The sequence below is a fragment of the Pogona vitticeps genome, chromosome 9, assembly GCF_051106095.1.
Source record: "Pogona vitticeps strain Pit_001003342236 chromosome 9, PviZW2.1, whole genome shotgun sequence".
NCBI classification, from domain to species: Eukaryota; Metazoa; Chordata; class Lepidosauria; order Squamata; family Agamidae; genus Pogona; species Pogona vitticeps.
The window spans coordinates 25,087,093-25,104,198 of NC_135791.1; the positions used below are offsets into that span (position 1 = coordinate 25,087,093).

A 17,106-nucleotide genomic window follows, 5' to 3' on the forward strand; every position below is an offset into this window, starting at 1 on the left:
ACAAAAACAACAACAGTCATGTCTTCCCCAGTCTTGTTGAATCCCTGCAGTCTTCAGATTGCAGTTCTGGAGATCTCCCATTAGCTGTTGTGCCTGCCTCTGTCGTTGCATACCATTGTCACACAGGGAGCCCTGCTTCTCTTGTGCACTTTGGCTTTTCCTGACTTATCCCAAAGGGAAGGGCGCCTTTCTCCCACGGGGACCCTGCCGTAACTCCTTTTCGCCTTCTGTCCACAGAAACGTCTGCCAAGGAAGGCCTGTTGCTCTGGTGCCAGAGGAAGACGGCTCCTTACAAGAACGTTAACGTGCAGAACTTCCACATAAGGTAACCGTTGAACGCACCGCTCCTCAGGGATGTGGGGTGTTACCTTTCCAGAAGACAGAACTAACCCTGTCTCTGCCCAAACCGTTTTGGAGGCTCCCCTCATATTTTGGGGTGCTAGCCTTCCCGCCGAAGATTCGGGTCCTCCACCCATCCAGAAGCAAAGCTCTTGGCGCTTCCTATTCAAGCCTGACCCAGGGCTTGTAAAAGCTGTCGTTGCTCCCTGGGAACGGTAGAGCCCCACAAATCTAATTTTGGGAATGGTTCAGGCTGAAAACATGAGGCAAGCTGTGGGGGGAAAAGTGGATAGCGGTCCCTCTTCCTCCTCTCTCCCTCATATGCACACCTTCTTCTGGTGATGCTCGCTGGATCAGAAGCATGAAGCCCGATGCAGTCCTGGGTTGAGTTCAGGATTGAGTTCAGTTCAGGATCATGCAAGTGTGCTGAGAAACACACAGAGGGAGTTCCTGTCTCCCTCTCCATCTGTAGAAGGGCAAGAGTTAAGAGGCTGGCTTTACCATCTGGAAACCCTCCGAAGGTGCAAGGGGCCTCTCTATCGGCACCCTTCCTGTGTCTCATGGTCTTCTTGCTTACTGTTGTTGTCACGGTCATTTTTGATGTTGTGAACCACCCAGAGTGGCCTCTCGCCGGATGGGTGGTATAGAAGCCTAATAAATAGAATAGAATTCGTAAAGTCACCTTCCAGGTGATGAGAAAGCAGCGGGTTTGCCCTCGAAGAATGAATAGACAGGGCTTGAGAGGGCAAAGGATAAAAGCAAAGTTCGTGGAGTAGCGGGAGGAGGGGTTCTCTCCCCGGGCACGATGGCTACACGGGACCTGTTCGCTCAGAGGCCGCCTGACACTTGAGTGCTTCGGGTGAGGAGCATCCATCAGAGACGGCCGGTGCCTTGGTGTCCTAGAGCAGTAGTCCCCAACCTTGGGCCTCCAGATGTTCTTGGACTTCAATTCCCAGAAATCCTGGCCAGCAGAAGTGGTGGTGAAGGCTTCTGGGAGTTGTAGTTCAGTAACATCTGGAGGCCCAAGGTTGAGGACCACTGTCCTAGAGTCACCGGGAGTTAAAAGCGGAAGGAGGGAGTGGGCCAGGGCCAGGTCTGACCCACGAAGACTCTGAAGTTCCAGGGTTCTAGTAGTGTTGGCTAGTGGTGACAGGAGTCGCAATGTGAGATGTCCAGAGGATCCCTGCTAGGGGGAGAGGTAGGGAGACTGCGCTTTTGTTCCTTTTCAGCCCCCTCCTTTTGATGACCCCCCATCCCGTCCAAAAAGGACGTCCAGTTCTGAGGGACCCTATCCCCAAACCTCCACCCTCCACCCACCCACCCACCCCCATCATAGCCGAGCCGTCTTAACCTGACCCTTGGGCTTCTTTTTGCAGCTGGAAGGATGGCCTTGCTTTTAATGCCTTGATCCACAGACACAGACCAGAACTCATTGAATATGACAAACTTAGAAAGGTAAGTTTGTGGTGGGGCGGGGGGGGGGAGGAGGAACATGGCGATGGACAGGAGCCGCTCTTTCCTTCTTGCTTTGACTGCAGATGCTCTTTCGCTTTACCCTTGCAATCTCCCCTGAATCCAGCAGGCATGAAAATGGCCTGGTTCCCTGGGCCGAGGGAGGCCTGGAATCCCATTCTGCCTCTTGGCCAGCATGTGCAAGAGTACCGAAGGGCGCTTCCCACGTGGCTTGGTCAGGCCCTTCGGGGTGGCTGAGGCTGACCCAGCAAGCGCCATTCAGCATTGAGGATACACAGGATATGTCTCAGACATATATTGGTGGCGGGGAGGGGGGAGCTTCAAAGCATTTTTTAGAGCTTGTCAGGCCCCTGGAGTTTTCAGCGGCATCTCCCTACTCCAGGGATCCAACATTTCTATGCCTCAGCCAGAGTAGATACCCTTCTGCAGAGAGGCAGGTTGGTTCTGGCCTGGAGGCCTCTCTGGCGGGCTCGCAAGCCCCTTGCTCTGGATCCCCCCCCCCCCGACCTCACCGCTGTACCTCTCTGGCCACTTCCTGTCTTTCAGGACGATCCAGTGACGAATCTGAACAACGCCTTTGAGGTGGCTGAGAAATACCTCGACATTCCCAAGATGTTGGATGCAGAAGGTAAGCCACGACCTGTATTGCACAGGGCTCTGTGTAGTTGCCAAATATGAATCTCAGGACCCAACCTCTGGATTATAGCCGACTCTCCACAGTGAAAGAGGTTCCTGGCCCCGAGGACTGTGTGCTTTTTCTCCCCAAGCAGGAGGACTTTAAAAGAGCTGTCAGGTGTTGCCTGTAGAGTCACACTTAGTGGTTTATTCCCCCACTGTAGCAAAGCATCCTAGCAAAGCCGGAATCCTGTTTTGTCAGGCAGCCTGCTATGTTGCGCACTCCAGGCATGCTCCAATGCAGGTCCGATAAATGCATGGAGAACCACTAGGCGGCGTATTCCTGAAGCAGGATTGCCATGGTGTTGTGGGTTTTTTTTTTGGGGGGGGGGGAGGCTGCAGCTCCTGAATTTGCTGGCTAATATAACCAGTGGCCAGGCTGAACAGAATGGGGAGTGGGGTAAGCTGGGATCCAAAAGAACAATTTTTAAGCCCTTGAGGTTGTTGATCGAGTAACTGGAGTGCTTTACTTGACTTCGATGCAAAGAGCAAACCTGTCTTCTACTGTGGTGTGTTTTGTTTCGTTTGTGTTGTTCACTTCTCTCCCGGAGTATGAAAGACATGACAGGCGCACACATGGCACTTTTACGAGACTTGCTTCCGATGTGGGCTCAAGGATGTTCAGCCAGGGAGGCCTTCCTCAATACAAGTCAAGGAGGGCTCAGTTCCAGGGAGAGTCCACACTATTATGGAACAACCCTAAACGCAGATTAAGTGTGAGATTTCTGCAGAAGAAAAGGCAAATACATAAAATTACTAATAACCACAAAGGTTGTAAAAGCGTAGCGCCCTTTAGGAGCCTTGTAAGTTGCCTCGAGCCATAGCACGCCAGGCGACAGCAGTACATCTAGGATTGCAGACATAGACAAACGGTGAGCATCTAGCATTCCTCTGGAAGACGTGGCACTGACTTAATAGCCATTAACTTTGTCTGAACCGACTCTTGGTTGGTGGAGAGTCATAAGGGTCATTCTAGAGCCACTGAAGTGTGTCTGTGGCAGGCTTCCTAGAATGTTTAACCCATGTTGTTCACTTTTCAGACATTGTCAACACAGCCCGTCCTGATGAGAAGGCCATCATGACCTACGTGTCCAGCTTCTACCATGCCTTCTCTGGCGCACAGAAGGTACCACCAGCGGCCAAGCCTTCACCATTAACCGTTCCTCTGTTCTTTCTTTCCAGCATCCTGCGTTCGTCTGACTTCTCTTGCAGAGGGCATCTGCTTCCAGGAAACTGGGAACTCAAACCTCAGTTAGTTCAAGACCTGCTTAAGGGTCACCCTTTCACCACCTTGACTCAATAGGAGGTCATTTTGAGCCAAAAAATTGGTGCGTTCAAACAGAGCCCGAGGGGAAGCTTAATATTATTTGGAGAGGCTCTGAGCGATGGAACTTAAACCAGTTGAAGAAGGACTTGAGGGTTTGTTCCAGTAGGCCTCCAGACAGTAGCCCATGGAGAGACAAACTAAATTTAAAAGTACTTACAGATTTTGAGAATCTGTAACTCTTACTGCCTTTCTAAAAAAGAAGCTGTAGGAAACATATGAAGTTGCTGTTTCATAAATACAGTTTGTTGTAAATACTTCACGAGAAGGAAGGTGATTTCTAATTCTTTCCCCTTTCTTATTACCATAGTAATCAAGATAGTTGATAACTATTGAACTCCAGATTCCCATCCGTCCCAAGGCAGACTGGCCAACATTGCCCGTGAGAGTAGTTCCTCCCTATTGAGAGGGCTGGAAGTTCCCCACTTCCAGATGAGAGGTGATTCCCAGCTTCCAGGTCCTGTCCCTGCTGAGGTTTGGGTCCCTGTCTGGAGCACAGGCTGCCCCCTCCCTCCTCTGTTGCATGGCAGAGCGAGGCCTGGAGGATCTCGCCCCTGCACCTTTGACGCCTGCCTCCGTTTTTCTCTTTCCTCTTGCGCAGATATTGTAGGCACGCTCAGGCCCGATGAGAAGGCCATCATGACCTACGTCTCCTGCTTCTATCACGCTTTCTCTGGGGCTCAGAAGGTGAGCTTTGGCTGGGTTGGGCTGCTGGCTGCTGGTGCTGCTTCTAAAGGTATCCGATCCCTCGGGGCTGTCGCTCACCCACCGTCTAAACCTCTTTTTCTGGAGCATGGCATTACACTGGCATGAGAGGGCTGGGAGAAGACGGACTCCTTTCGCTGGCAGCGTTGGGTGCCCGCTGGGTACAGTCTAAAGGAGACATGGAGGCAGTGGTGGAGGAACGGAGGCTTCTCCCCTCTTGGTCATCTCGGGCACGGTCCAGGTTGGCTTTTGGGTCCCACCTTGAAGGAAACAGAGACCAAAGGTCGAAGCGCCTTGATGCGGACAACAAGCTGTAGGCAGCTCCAGGGTCTCCTCGGTCGTCCTCCTCCTTCATGCTGGTTGCAATCGTTCACTTTTTTTTCAATGCACAATCCTGATTTTACTTAGTTTGTGGCTAGACCTCCTCCCTTCTCGCCTCTATCCCTTTTCTCTTTGGACTATAAGTAAACGTATTGTCCTCTCCCTATATAAGGTATGGAATGGGATGTGTATGGAAAGGTTACTTTGTCGAACTGCCGCTTCTCAAATCCAGCCTGGCTGGGAGCTCTGAGTTCTACTCCTGAACATCTAAGAACACCAGGTTGGAGAATTGGTTTGCAAAGCGGATGCGACCCAGGAGTTTTGCAAAAAACAAATAACAGTTAGGTGGACTTGCAAAATAAAAAAAGGAACCACGTCCTGAAACAAGGTCCTTTTTCAGCACCGCAAAGAGGGACAAGAACAAACAGCTGCTAGAAAGTAACTTTCTAACCCCTGCCCTCGGCCATCTTTCGTCCCTTTGCTTGCCAGTGGCTTGTGAAGAGCAGCAACGGGGAAAATGCAGCCGGCTGCCTTGACCGCCAACAAGCTCTTTCCAGGTCACTTACCCGTGTGCCCAGCAGAACAGCTGAGCTGGGCGCAGAGTGGATTTGATTCGAACCAGATCCATTTAAATCACTGCAGGTTGGATAAAAAACAGTGAGAGAGAGAGAGAGAGAGGTATTAATTAAATTGGATATTTTAAATTTAAATTGGATTTTTAAAATTTGAAACAGATTGCTTCCTAGAGATCCCCTGGCACATGGCTTATCCCCCCCCCCCCCCTTTCCCAGGTAGAACAAAGCTCTTTTCTCTTCTTTTTTAAAATTTAAATAGGATTTTTTTAATTGTTAATTTTTTACCCACCCTGCTGTAATTCCAATTGTGATTTTAATCGATTTGATTTAAATCAACTCCACCCTGGCTGGGGCATCATGTGGAAGAGAGAAATTGCCTCGGATTCCCATTTTAAAAGAGGCAGGATTGGGCCCGCAGGGGTGTGTGAGGGGAGGTGTCCCTTCTATCCCTCCAGCGACTTCTCACCACGTTAGATCTGCTGCCAGTCTTCAGTGACATATTTTCCATTAACGGTGAGCGTTAATTTATTGGGCTTTGAGTGTGCAAATCCTTTCTAGGCAGGAAGTGAGGCAGTGGGTCTCCGGCCAGCTGTCGCTCTACATCTTCCAGCTGGGGAGGGGGGGTTGCAGGTTCACAGTACCGCTGCCACCCCAAATAAAACCTCTGAATTTGATGGCAAAAAGGTGCTCCCCTTGGGAGTTGCGGGGGGGGGGGGTTGAATTTCCAGCCTTACCTGTCTTTTTCCTAGTTATGGTCAAGGATCCTTTGTATCTGATCCCGTGCTTTGGGGACGCAGCTGGCCTGTTCTCTCCATCAGCTGTAATTGCTCAGCCGCTGCTGCCATGGAGCAACCCCGGCGGGTCTCCCTCCCTGAGCATGGCGTAGGAGGGCTTGAACCTGTGAACCTGCTTTCCACTTGCTGGCTCTGGGCAGAGTCAGAGCTTCCCCTGTATTTGCACTGCTTAAAAAAAAAAAAAACAACAACCTCATCTGCTTTACTAATAAGACCTTTCGATCAAGCCGTCGTGTCCGAGGGTTTTTCCCTTGTCTTAAACCGTCCCTAACCTGGTGTTCTCCAGATCAGTTGGGCTGCAGCCTGCATCACTCTCCGATAGGACGCTTTGGTCTCCTCTAAGCAAGGCTTAAGTTCTTCCCCAAGCCTAAGGCTTCCCCTTTTGCTCTTGCCTGTGACCTCAGATCAGTTTAGAATCAGGGCCGCTCTGTTTCTCCCTCCCCCTCCCCCCCCCCCGCGCCCCGGGTAGGACAAAGCTCTTTTTTCCTCTTCTTTTCTCTTTTTTGAATATCCAGTTCTGTTGGCAACTCATCTCTTCCATGGCTCTCTCCCTCTCCCCATCCTTCTGTAGACCCTCTCCACCCTTTCTGTTGATGCCCGGCTTCCATCTCCTTCCCTTGGATTCTCTCTGCTCCTTGCAAGGTACTTATCTCTTGACTTTGCCCATCCCATGGCTTCTGTGCTGTTCTTCCCCCCTCTTGATTTCCGTTGAGCCACGTTTGCTGCGTGTTCCATGCGGGTCGGGGCTCTGTGTGTGTGTGTGTGTGTGTGTGTGTGTGTGTGTGTCTTCCCACTCCAGCAAAATTGGGAGTTTTTTGGTGGAGGAAGAGGGTATAATGGAAGGCTGGGGGCTACGGAAGCAACCTGGGGAGATGTTTTGCACACCCGTGAACTGCAGGAATTAAAAGAGAACCAAGAGTAGGGCCTGCTGGACTTGCAATAAAATGCTTCTCTGAAGTGAACAAGGTAATAAGGGGAATGCTTTAGGAGACCCCGTAATAGTAAAGACAAATAGAAATGCCTAAATCCAGATGCGTTCAGAAGATACTAAATCACAGGCAACAAGAGTATAGAATTGTGGTTCAGCTGCACATCTCTTGGTTGAACTGTGCTTTTTTGGTGGAGTTTTGTCCAGTGTCTGCTGGGTTAATTTAGCATACATTTTTCAAAATCCAAACCAAAGAAGTGATTATAAGTAACAGAACAAGCTAAGATCCCAGCTATGGTTTGAAGTTGGCTTGGAATCGTGGCTTGTTGTTCCTGTTCTGCTAAGCATCGTTTCCTAGTTTGTGAAAGTCTAATTCACTCAAAAAGCATGCGATCACAGTGTGCCCAAAAGGGGAAAGGATGCAGTGGCATGAGGGTGGATTATGTACAGTGGTGTCTCGCTTAACGAGCGCACCGTAGAACGACAAAATCGCATAGCGATTAGGTTTTAGCGATCGCAAATGCGATCGCATACCGATGGCCCCTATGGGCAAATATCGCTTTGCGAAGATCGGTAAGCGTTTCGCTTACCGATCTTCGCAAAGCAATGCCATGGATCAGCTGTTTGGCGGCTCCAAAATGGCCGCCGGAAGCCCCGAAATGGCCACGCGCAGCGTTTTCGCGCCCTCCCCTCGCTTACCGAGGGCGCGAAGATGGCTGCCGCAATGGAGCAACCTCGCTGAACGGTGAGTTTTGCAGCCTATTGGAACGCATTAAACTAAGTTCCGTACAGCGATGTTTCGCCATAGCGAAGGTTAATCCGTTCCAGATTAACCTCGCTATGCGAGGCACCACTGTAGATGCAAGGTCCACCCATCCTTGGGTCTCAGCTGAGAGGTATTCTTCTAAATAGAGCCCAGGCCTGTCCTTCTCTCCTGCTGGTTCAGTTGTCTCCTGGCTCCAAATGAAACTGCTTGGGTAGGAACTTTTGTCACATCCATAAAGGCAGAAGTCTGATGAATTGGGAAATTTAAAATCATCCCAGCCTGCGCGGGCTGACTTCAGGCTAATAATTCGGGCAGACAGGGGATTCCTTCCCCTTGTGTAAGAAGCCTTAGAAGCCTAAAATGATCCAATGGGAAAAGACCCCAAGGGATCTCCAAACCCCTTCTGCCCATGCACGAAGCGAGAGAGAAGGAACCCCTCACAGCCTCCAAAAGTCTTAACAGAAGAGTCAGTCTACGATTGTGGTCTGCCTACCTTTAAAATTGCCCTTTGTTTGCCCTGCTTCTGGACATTGGTGGGTCTCGCAGGCCGTTTGGCTGCCCGTTTCTCTTTCTGTGCTGCACCTTTGCTTTCGGATCTGACAAGGCTTAACGATTGTGGCTTGCTTGTCTCTTCGACCATCGTTTCCATGCCCCCCCGTCCCGTTTTTCTCCAGGCGGAGACGGCTGCCAACAGGATCTGCAAAGTGCTGGCCGTGAATCAGGAGAACGAGCACCTGATGGAAGATTACGAGAAGCTGGCTTCGGATGTGAGTGCCTGACGCTTCCTTTAATGTCTCTTAACGATGTAAGCCACCTTGTGGGGGAGCCCTACAGAGCCTATAGGGAACTTTATTCTGGGGTCCCTTACATCTCAGCTGGCAAGACTGGTAAGAACCTCCCGGGGAGGGGAAAAATCAAAACCCCAATTGGCAAAGTAACATGGGGATTATAATAATAACCTTTGAACTGCAGAGCTGGAACAGACCCTAGAGGTCATCAGGTCTGGCCCCTGTCCAGGAGGCACCCATGCGGGATTCGAACTCCCACCCTCTCTGGCTTTCTAGCCAAAGACCTAAACCACTGAGTTAGATTGGTTTCTTTCTTTGCAATCTTCTCTTGGCATGCCATAATAAAGGGTGACATGTCAATATTTCAGATCTATATTCCTAAATAAATAAGGTCTTCTCAGCAAGCAGACTAAATAAACAAGGCCCATGCCCGATTGGGCTTCTGTTCCGTCGCCTCTGACCCTGCCTCTCCCATCGGCAGCTCCTGGAGTGGATCCAGCGCACCATTCCGTGGCTAGAGAACCGGGTCCCTCAGAAGACCATGCAGGAGATGCAGCAGAAGCTGGAAGATTTCCGTGACTACCGGCGGGTCCACAAGCCCCCCAAGGTGCAAGAGAAATGCCAGCTGGAGATCAACTTCAACACCCTGCAGACGAAGCTGCGTCTGAGCAACCGGCCAGCTTTCATGCCTTCCGAGGGGAAGATGGTTTCGGTGAGTGCCCCAAAAGGTGGCATTAAGGAGGCGGAGAGATTGTTGGGTACAGGGGTGAAGGCAGGTGACCTGAGCGCTATTTTTTAAATTGCTAAGTTAACTTGAGCTTGGAAGATGGTGTAGTCCAATTCCTGCCACCCATCCAGGGGGCTGCTGGCTTGGAGTGCCAGAATGGGATGCTGAACTGCTGCTGGGCTACGTAGTCAGGAACATTCACAGGTGGAACCCAGGATCAGGGGAAAAGTTAATTTTCTAGGATTACAGCTCCCATGCTGGGTGAGGGATGATGATTATGATTAACAAAAGACACGCACAACTATACATCAAACAGTACTTGATAACAAAAACATAAATGACAAATACAGTCATAACTCAAATATACAGTATAACCCACTACCTTTGGGAATATTTATCTATATATTTCTTTATCAATACATTTCATCTTAATTTATATCATATACCCCGTCTCTTACAAAAAATATAATGATTCTTGTTGTTGGGGTATAACCTTTATGTTTAGTAAGTACGTGTTCTAAAAAATGGATTCCAGATCTCATTAAAACTATTTTCTTTCCATAATCCTTTTATAACTTTCAATTTGCAAGTTAATTTATCATTAATAGCTAGATTCCACATCTCACTATACTATTCTTCCAAATTTGGTTGATTATTATTTTTCCAGTTTCTTGCAAATAGGAGTCTTGCTGCTGTGGACATAATATTAATCAGTTCCGTTCTTCTTCTGTCTGAATGACTGTTTTCATATATATTCAACAATGCTATTATTGGAATCTTTGTATATCTGTCCCTAACATTTCTTTAATCTCATTGAACCCAACGGTCTGTTCCTTCTGTCTCTCTTCAGTGGGTGAGAGATTCTGAGGGTTGTCGTCCAAAACGGCAGTTTCTCCAAACTCTGCTCATGAAGCAGGGCAAAAGAGTTGGAACCTTCTTTCTCCCCGAAAGCTTTTCCTTACTTTCTCCCGCTTCTCTTTAGGACATCAACAATGGCTGGCAGCACTTGGAGCAGGCGGAGAAAGGTTACGAAGAGTGGCTGCTGAATGAGATCCGGAGACTGGAAAGGCTGGACCACTTGGCAGAGAAGTTCAGGCAGAAGGCATCCATCCACGAGTCTTGGACAGAAGGTGAGCTTGTGGGGAGAGAGGCCCGCACACGAAGTTGCCTTCTGCCCGTCGGGCGCATCAATCCGTCTTGTCCAAAAAGCAGCATCTCCTCCAAACCACAGCAGGCCCAGCTGATCTCTGTTTCTTAGCTGTATCCAGTAGCAATTGAACCAAGAACCTCCCCACCTCCAGAACATCTGTTTGGCAGCTTGAGAGAGGCAAGCTCTGCTCTCAAGCACCTCTAAGCGACCCAGGGCTTGGGAGGGGGGGCAGTGAGATCTCAAGAATCTCATGGCCGTCAGGTGGCTAACAGCTCACGGGCAAGCTGTTTCAGCATCATCCTTTTAGATTCCGGTGCTGCTGCTTCTCCCAGCTGTTGTTCGGGCAGGAAAGGTCACCGTTGCCGCTGTTGACTGCTCCTTTCCAAAGTCAGTTGATACCAGAGGCAGAACATTGGGAAATAAAGCGTTAAGATAGGACCCTCCAGAGCCCCCTCACTAGGGCTAGGAAAAGAACCTGGCTGGAAATCCAGGAAAGCCCCTCGCAGACAGAGTTAACAGGGCTGGGCCAGAGGGACCAAGGAGGCGAATCACCAGGTGGTTCCTTCCTTGCTCCCTCTCCAGTGATTCAAGCTCTCTAGCACTGAGTTGCAGCACCTCAAAGGCAGGAAGAATACCCAGGTTGACATTGCAGCCATGCACGTGTGTGTGTTTCACGTCGTTTGGTATTCAGACAACTGTTTCTTAGGGGTGTGGGGAGTTGCACGTTGCGTGGCGATTAAAAACAAAATTTGTTGGCAGTAGGAAAACCGCGGACTACTTCGCACCTGATGTCTTTTCAGAGTAAGGAATTTGTCTTTCCAGCACAGGACCTCCACTAACAAAGAACCCGGATAAGTTCAGAGAGAGTCGAAGCTTGTCAATGATTTATCACCGTTATTCTTTGTGCGTGGAAGCCGGCGTCCTGCCACAAAGAAGAAAATCAGGAAAAAGGAAGCGCTCTGCCGTTTCCTACTTGTGAGCTTGTCCCCTGGGGGGTGTTCCATCAGTTGCTTGTCAAGAGAGAGGCCTGGGTGAGAGCCAACGTGGCAGATTTCTGCTGGTCCCCTTCTGTCTGCTGTAACAGACTGGGGGGACAGCCAGAGTCCAAACCTTTCAGACCAGTGTGAGTCTCTCTGTTCTGTCACGGTGCAAAGGCAGTCTTATTAGTGGTGGCTCCTAGCAGGTGAAATAACCTGGGAAGACTTGTTTGGGCTATTTCTTTTCCCAGTTTTAGACGAGTTTGGAGGGCCTTTGGCTTTGAGCAGGGGTGTCTTGATGAAGTGTGAGGGGAAGCCACAGGAAATGTCTTGAGATTTGCAGAGTTCGGCTTCCCGAGAACCTTAAATGTTTTCATGAGAGGTTTTGGCAGAAAGAGCAAGATTCTGGCCCTTAGGGATTGCATCTCGGTACTTGAAAACATGGGGCGGAGGCCTGTTGAAATTAATCTCTGGGGCAGGGAGAGGGCCGGCCAAGATTTCCAGTACTTGGGGGTGTTGCTCTTTTGACAAGGGGTGTAGAGCGATTTGAAATTGAAGATGCAATAGGAACACTCTGTGGGAGGAATCTTGTTTAATCTGTGCCGTTGGCATCAATAATAGGAGCCAACTCTTTCAGTGCATGTGATTGGCCATGGTGGATTTGTAAGCAGCTGTGGATGAAAAAAAAAAAAAAGAAATCTAGGAAGCCACCTCACCCCTGGTCAGATGGCATGTCCATTTAGTCCAGAGATGTCTTCTCTAACTCTCTGATCTCTTTAGAAATAACGTGGGGCTGAATCTGGGGCGTTCTGCACCCAGAGCACGCCTCTCTCGTACTTAGGCACCTTATCCCAAACCGCTAAACAACTGGAATAATGTTCAGCCCTTCATTTGAGTGGCGAGTTAGCCCTGAGCAGACATTGCCCATGTTCTTTGAGGGACCTCTTGGCAGCCATGAGGGCTAGAGACTTTCCCCCTTTTAAAAAACCAAAGCAGAGATGTTTCAACCAACCAAACTCTGTACCAGAGACACCCCCCCTTCCCTCCCTCCTACGGAATATCTCCACACAACATAACCCACCTTGATTTCAGCTCAGGAAGCCTTTCACAATGGAGAAATGTCCCAGCGTTGTGATCTGCTGCCAGCCGGCTGATATCCTACTGGTTTTATTGTTGTTGTGCTTCTGAACTTCCTCTGTGATTTTGCTGGCTAATGATATTGTTTTCAATCATTTTATAGTCACTATTCTTTATTAGTTTTTTTAAAAAATATTTTAGACATTATGCTTCTTGCTCGCTGATTATGCAGCTGTTGTTGTTGTTTAATTAGGGTAGTTGTGTATTTTGCATTATTGTGATTGGTTTGCACTCTGACACTAGTTGGCCGGGATGGAGAGAGAGGTGGATAGACAGACGAATGAATGAATGAATTGATGAGTGAATGAATGAAGCAAAAGCTCATATGTGGAGCACGCCGGTCGTCCTATGGGGGAGTGGGTTCTGTAGTTCCTCCACCACCCCCACCCCCGCCTTGCAGATCTAGAGGCATACTGGATCAGATTGGATTTTAAAGAACAGCTGCCCCATCTCTTTTCTTTAAAGAAAACAAAACAGGAAGGCTGCAAAACTAGAGAACTTCCCAACCCAGGAGGCTCTCAGCCGGACATGTGGAGTTTCTCTGTGTGTCGGCCCCAGTTCTGAGCTGTGGCCGCCACTGGTGCTGGTCCAAGGCAGGGTTTTTAAGTTGTTTACCTCCTTTCTGTCTGGAATCCTTTTGTCATCGGCCCTATTCTTAGCGCAGCTCAGGGTGGAGAAAATGTTATCAGCGTCCTTGCAGCTTCCTGTTGGGCACCGTCTGATCCACAGTAAATTCCTTTTTTTCTGCAGCAAAGTTGGGGGGGGAGGAGAAAGACAGCAGTGCCCCCCTGGCTCCTCTCTTCAGGCTGCTGTCCTCTGCCCCCCCTCCACTGTGTAATTTCCTCCATCCAACCTGATGGCAGTTAATTGGGGAAAGGCACAGCATGTCTTTGACTGGTCCATTGTGGCTGGGCGAGAGGGAGAAGCGGGAAAGGGAGCTGACACGATGTTCAAAAGATCATTTTAAGATCCCACCTGGGCTGCACACGATGGAGGCAAAGAGCATAGAACGCTCCCTCCTGAATGCGTCCTGCCCTTAGCTCAGCCTGGTAACAACCTCAAGCAACCCGAGCCGATAATACCTGGTTCTGGTTCTTTTTCTGCTGAAGCCGCCACGGCTTTGGAGGCAGAAAGTTTCCGAATGGCCATGAGGACTAGAAGCCAGGAACCATTCCAGAGTTAGCAGGCACCTGCTATCTATATTCCGGATAGAAAGCCCAATTTCTTCTGCCTTCTAAACTTCTGAAGACCTTTTGGTTTAGAGGTTAAGGTATGTGTGAATACATCAGAGTCCTGGTTTTTACTGCCAAACATGGGTCAGAGTAAGGTTAGCTGAAAAGTTTAAATTCCATGGTGACTGAGGAGTGACGTGGCCTCTGTAAATTAAGCAAGTTCTCATAATGTGGTCTTTGTTCATCTTGCATTGTGAAATCCTGTGTGTGATATTTGGAGAACTACACAGAGCATGCAGGCGGCCTAAATTGTGTATCTCCTTTTTTAAAAAAAAGCCATAAAAGGTCAGAATTTTGGTATGGGGTTTGGAAATCTGGGCATTGTAAATATTTTTTTTAAAGCCCATTTGTTTCATCTTGGCTTTAAAAAAACCTAAATCCTCGTAGTCTTCAATGACTAAGCAACCAAGTAAGCTATGAAAGCCGAAATCCATATTGGCCCTGAACGGCGTAAGTAAGCAGCAAGGGGGAGTTGCCAGCCGGCCGGCTGTGCAGACCAGCCCTCCCACTCCTCCGCTTCTTCAGGTCAGAGAGCAGCCGCTCAAGGGCTAGCACACAGGCCTGGCCCAAGGAAGCGGCTGCTGGCAAGGTGTCTCACCAATCTTCTTTCCTCTGAAGGCTGGTCCGTCCTCAAGCAAGCTTTCTTGCCTGGGGTGTTTGTCTTTTTCTTGTCTTGCAGCACCATTAGCAGGCTCACCCCCTTCTTGCAACGGCTACATCACGCAGGCAATGTCTTCCTTGTTGCCCCCATTCATTGCCCAGTCAGTTGAGGTTCGGGCTGGTGGTTCTGCTTTCCCGGGCCAACCTGCTTTTGAAATCGCCCACGCCTGCCGACGAGGGCCACAGACTGGCTCAGCATTAAAGGGGCCCAGATTCCCCCTCCCTTTGCAATGTCATGACTGCTTGTTTATTGGCTTGCCAGCCCCCCCCCCCCCAAGCAGGGGACAGAGAGCAGCAAAAGTGCCCTTAACACTATATTTCCAGTGATTCACTCCAGGGCTCGCTCACAGCACAAGAAGACCCTTCTGGTTTCAGTCTAAATGTTTCTGTTTGCTGCTTGCTTCCAGCCAGTCCCTGCAACCCCCCCCCCTTTGCCCCTGTACAGCGTGTGACTCTCTTGTTTGTCTGGACCGCTGCCTAGCCAGCAGGCAAGGGAAGATTTTTGCAAGCTTGAGCATGTCCTGGGCAACAGCTGATTGGAGCAGAAGACTATTTTTCAACCCTCCAGCAGCTCCGATTATTGCTCCCAACCCAAATAGCTTTTGAATGAACGCCAGGAACGCCAGCGACGCGCCAGGTTGCTAGCAAATGTGGCCGGTTCACTCGCCTCCCTCTCTCAAACCCTGCTGAGGCTGGGAAAGTGAGGTGGAAGGGGTAGAGGGGATGGGTTGAGAAGAATCCACTGGAGCCCAAGGCGTAGCCCTGCGTTCCGCAACCTCAGTTGAACGCCGCTTTCTCATTTCCTGCATGGCTGGAGAAAGCCTGGAATGCACTTCCTGTGTCTGGCCCCCGGGCAAAGGGATGACGGGAGGCCCGGACCTTGGAAAGTTAATTCTGGGGTGTCACAGCTGTCCAGATCCCTTAGCCGGCATGGCCAGTTAACCGTGCTGGTCAAATGGATTCTGGAAGCGACGGTCCAGAAAAATTAGATTCTCTGCCATTTTTGGGCAGCCCCGACCAATGGCGACAAGAGGGCAGAAGCTGACAGCTGGACTGGCTGTTTTGGGAATGCTTCCGCCAAAGACGGTGGTTCCCGAACTTGGATCCCAACCAGATGTTCCTGGGCTAGAAATCCCAGAAGCCAAGGTTTCTGGGAAGTGTAGTCCAAAAACATCAGGGGACCCAAAGGTCGGGAACCTGTGCCATAAGCAAAAAATGGTGCTGGGAGTCCCAGTGGCTTCACATACTGGTTCCCTTTGGTGAAGGCTCGTCTTCAAAGCAAGCCCTGAGGAATGAGTCAACACAAGGCAGAGGGCAGGACACATCCAGAAGCGCCTTTTGTGAGCAAGCCAAACCGTTTTCGTTTGGTGTTTTTTTGTTTCGTTTTGTCTTAATGTTTAGGAAGATCCATCCTGTTTTTCTGTGTAAACTCAGGGCAGCCGATGAAACTCTCGAGACCCAGCGGGAAAGAAATGTACCAGTAAAGACAAGAATGTGGCTTAAAAACTTGTTTTTCTAAACGTTTCCCAGCTTTGGGCTGTGAGCGCCACGGGAAGCCTGGTGAGCGAAGGGGCCGGGACTCCTCTCCTGATGGGCTCTGAACAGTTTGCCTTTGTGTTCTCTTCTCCCTGCAGGAAAAGAGGCCATGCTGAGGCAGAAGGACTACGAGACAGCCACTCTGTCGGATATCAAGGCCTTGATCCGGAAGCACGAGGCTTTTGAGAGCGACCTGGCAGCTCACCAGGACCGCGTGGAGCAAATCGCGGCCATTGCTCAGGAGCTCAAGTAGGCTCTCCCTGCAAAAAGCAGCTCCTTTCTCCCAGGGAGTGGCTGTTCCCCCCCCCCCCCCCCGGCTGTGTTCTCCTTCGCTTCCCAGGGCAAGGCTTAGAGAGGGACATTCCAGGAAAGCAGTTTCAGGCTAAGCATCAGGAGACGCTTGCTAGCCATCAAAGTTGGTCCAGAGCGGAGCAGGTTGCCCCGGGTGCCTGGCATGGCCGAAGCAGAGGCCGGGGGGGGGGGGGGGGTTTGAGGCTGCTGTAGCTCAGGGGTGAGCAAAAAGGGTCCCTCTGGATGCTTTTGGACGGCCGCTGTCCGCGTTCCTCACAATTGACTGTGCTGCGTAGGAGTGAATCTTAACTTTCCCATTCAAAAAAAAAAGAGGACATTTTTGTAGAAGGGCAGTAGATTGGGTATAGTAAGGATGTCAGTGCATGCTGTTCTTAACCTCCACGAGTTTCCAGCTTAACCCTCCTTTGCCTCTTCCCCCCCCCTCCCGAGGAGTCTTAGGAACTGTTGTTTGGCAGGTGGCTCAGGAATTTTGGTTAGCATCTCTCTCCCGGAACTGCATTTCCCAGAGTGCCCTGATCGTGGAGAGGAGGGGAAAAAAGAGTAGGAAACCAGGATGAAGTCTGTGGTGTGGGTGACCTTTGACTCTGAAGGACCCTTTCTTCTGCCCGTCGCTGCCCCTTTTTAAAATCATTTGTCGAAACCAGAGTAGAAAAACACCTTCAGGTTTGCCCCCCCCCCCCCCCCGTT

General features: G+C 50.0%; 1 protein-coding gene across 6 annotated transcripts in view; it reads left to right on the forward strand.

The window, feature by feature from the left end:
- Nucleotides 1–17,106, forward strand: part of ACTN4 (actinin alpha 4) — an 85,637-nt gene that overhangs the window by 57,229 nt on the left and 11,302 nt on the right. For 3 of the 6 annotated variants that reach the window (XM_020787289.3, XM_072980146.2, XM_020787287.3), the window contains exons 5-12: nt 238–325; nt 1,716–1,794; nt 2,359–2,440; nt 3,528–3,613; nt 8,575–8,667; nt 9,170–9,400; nt 10,398–10,545; nt 16,206–16,356. In XM_020787289.3, the coding sequence (XP_020642948.1) occupies nt 238–325; nt 1,716–1,794; nt 2,359–2,440; nt 3,528–3,613; nt 8,575–8,667; nt 9,170–9,400; nt 10,398–10,545; nt 16,206–16,356 (958 nt within the window). Of the gene's footprint in view, nt 1–237; nt 326–1,715; nt 1,795–2,358; nt 2,441–3,527; nt 3,614–4,412; nt 4,499–8,574; nt 8,668–9,169; nt 9,401–10,397; nt 10,546–16,205; nt 16,357–17,106 lie in introns of all 6 variants that reach the window. The other 3 variants (XM_072980145.2, XM_020787290.3, XM_020787288.3) reach the window with 1 other exon arrangement.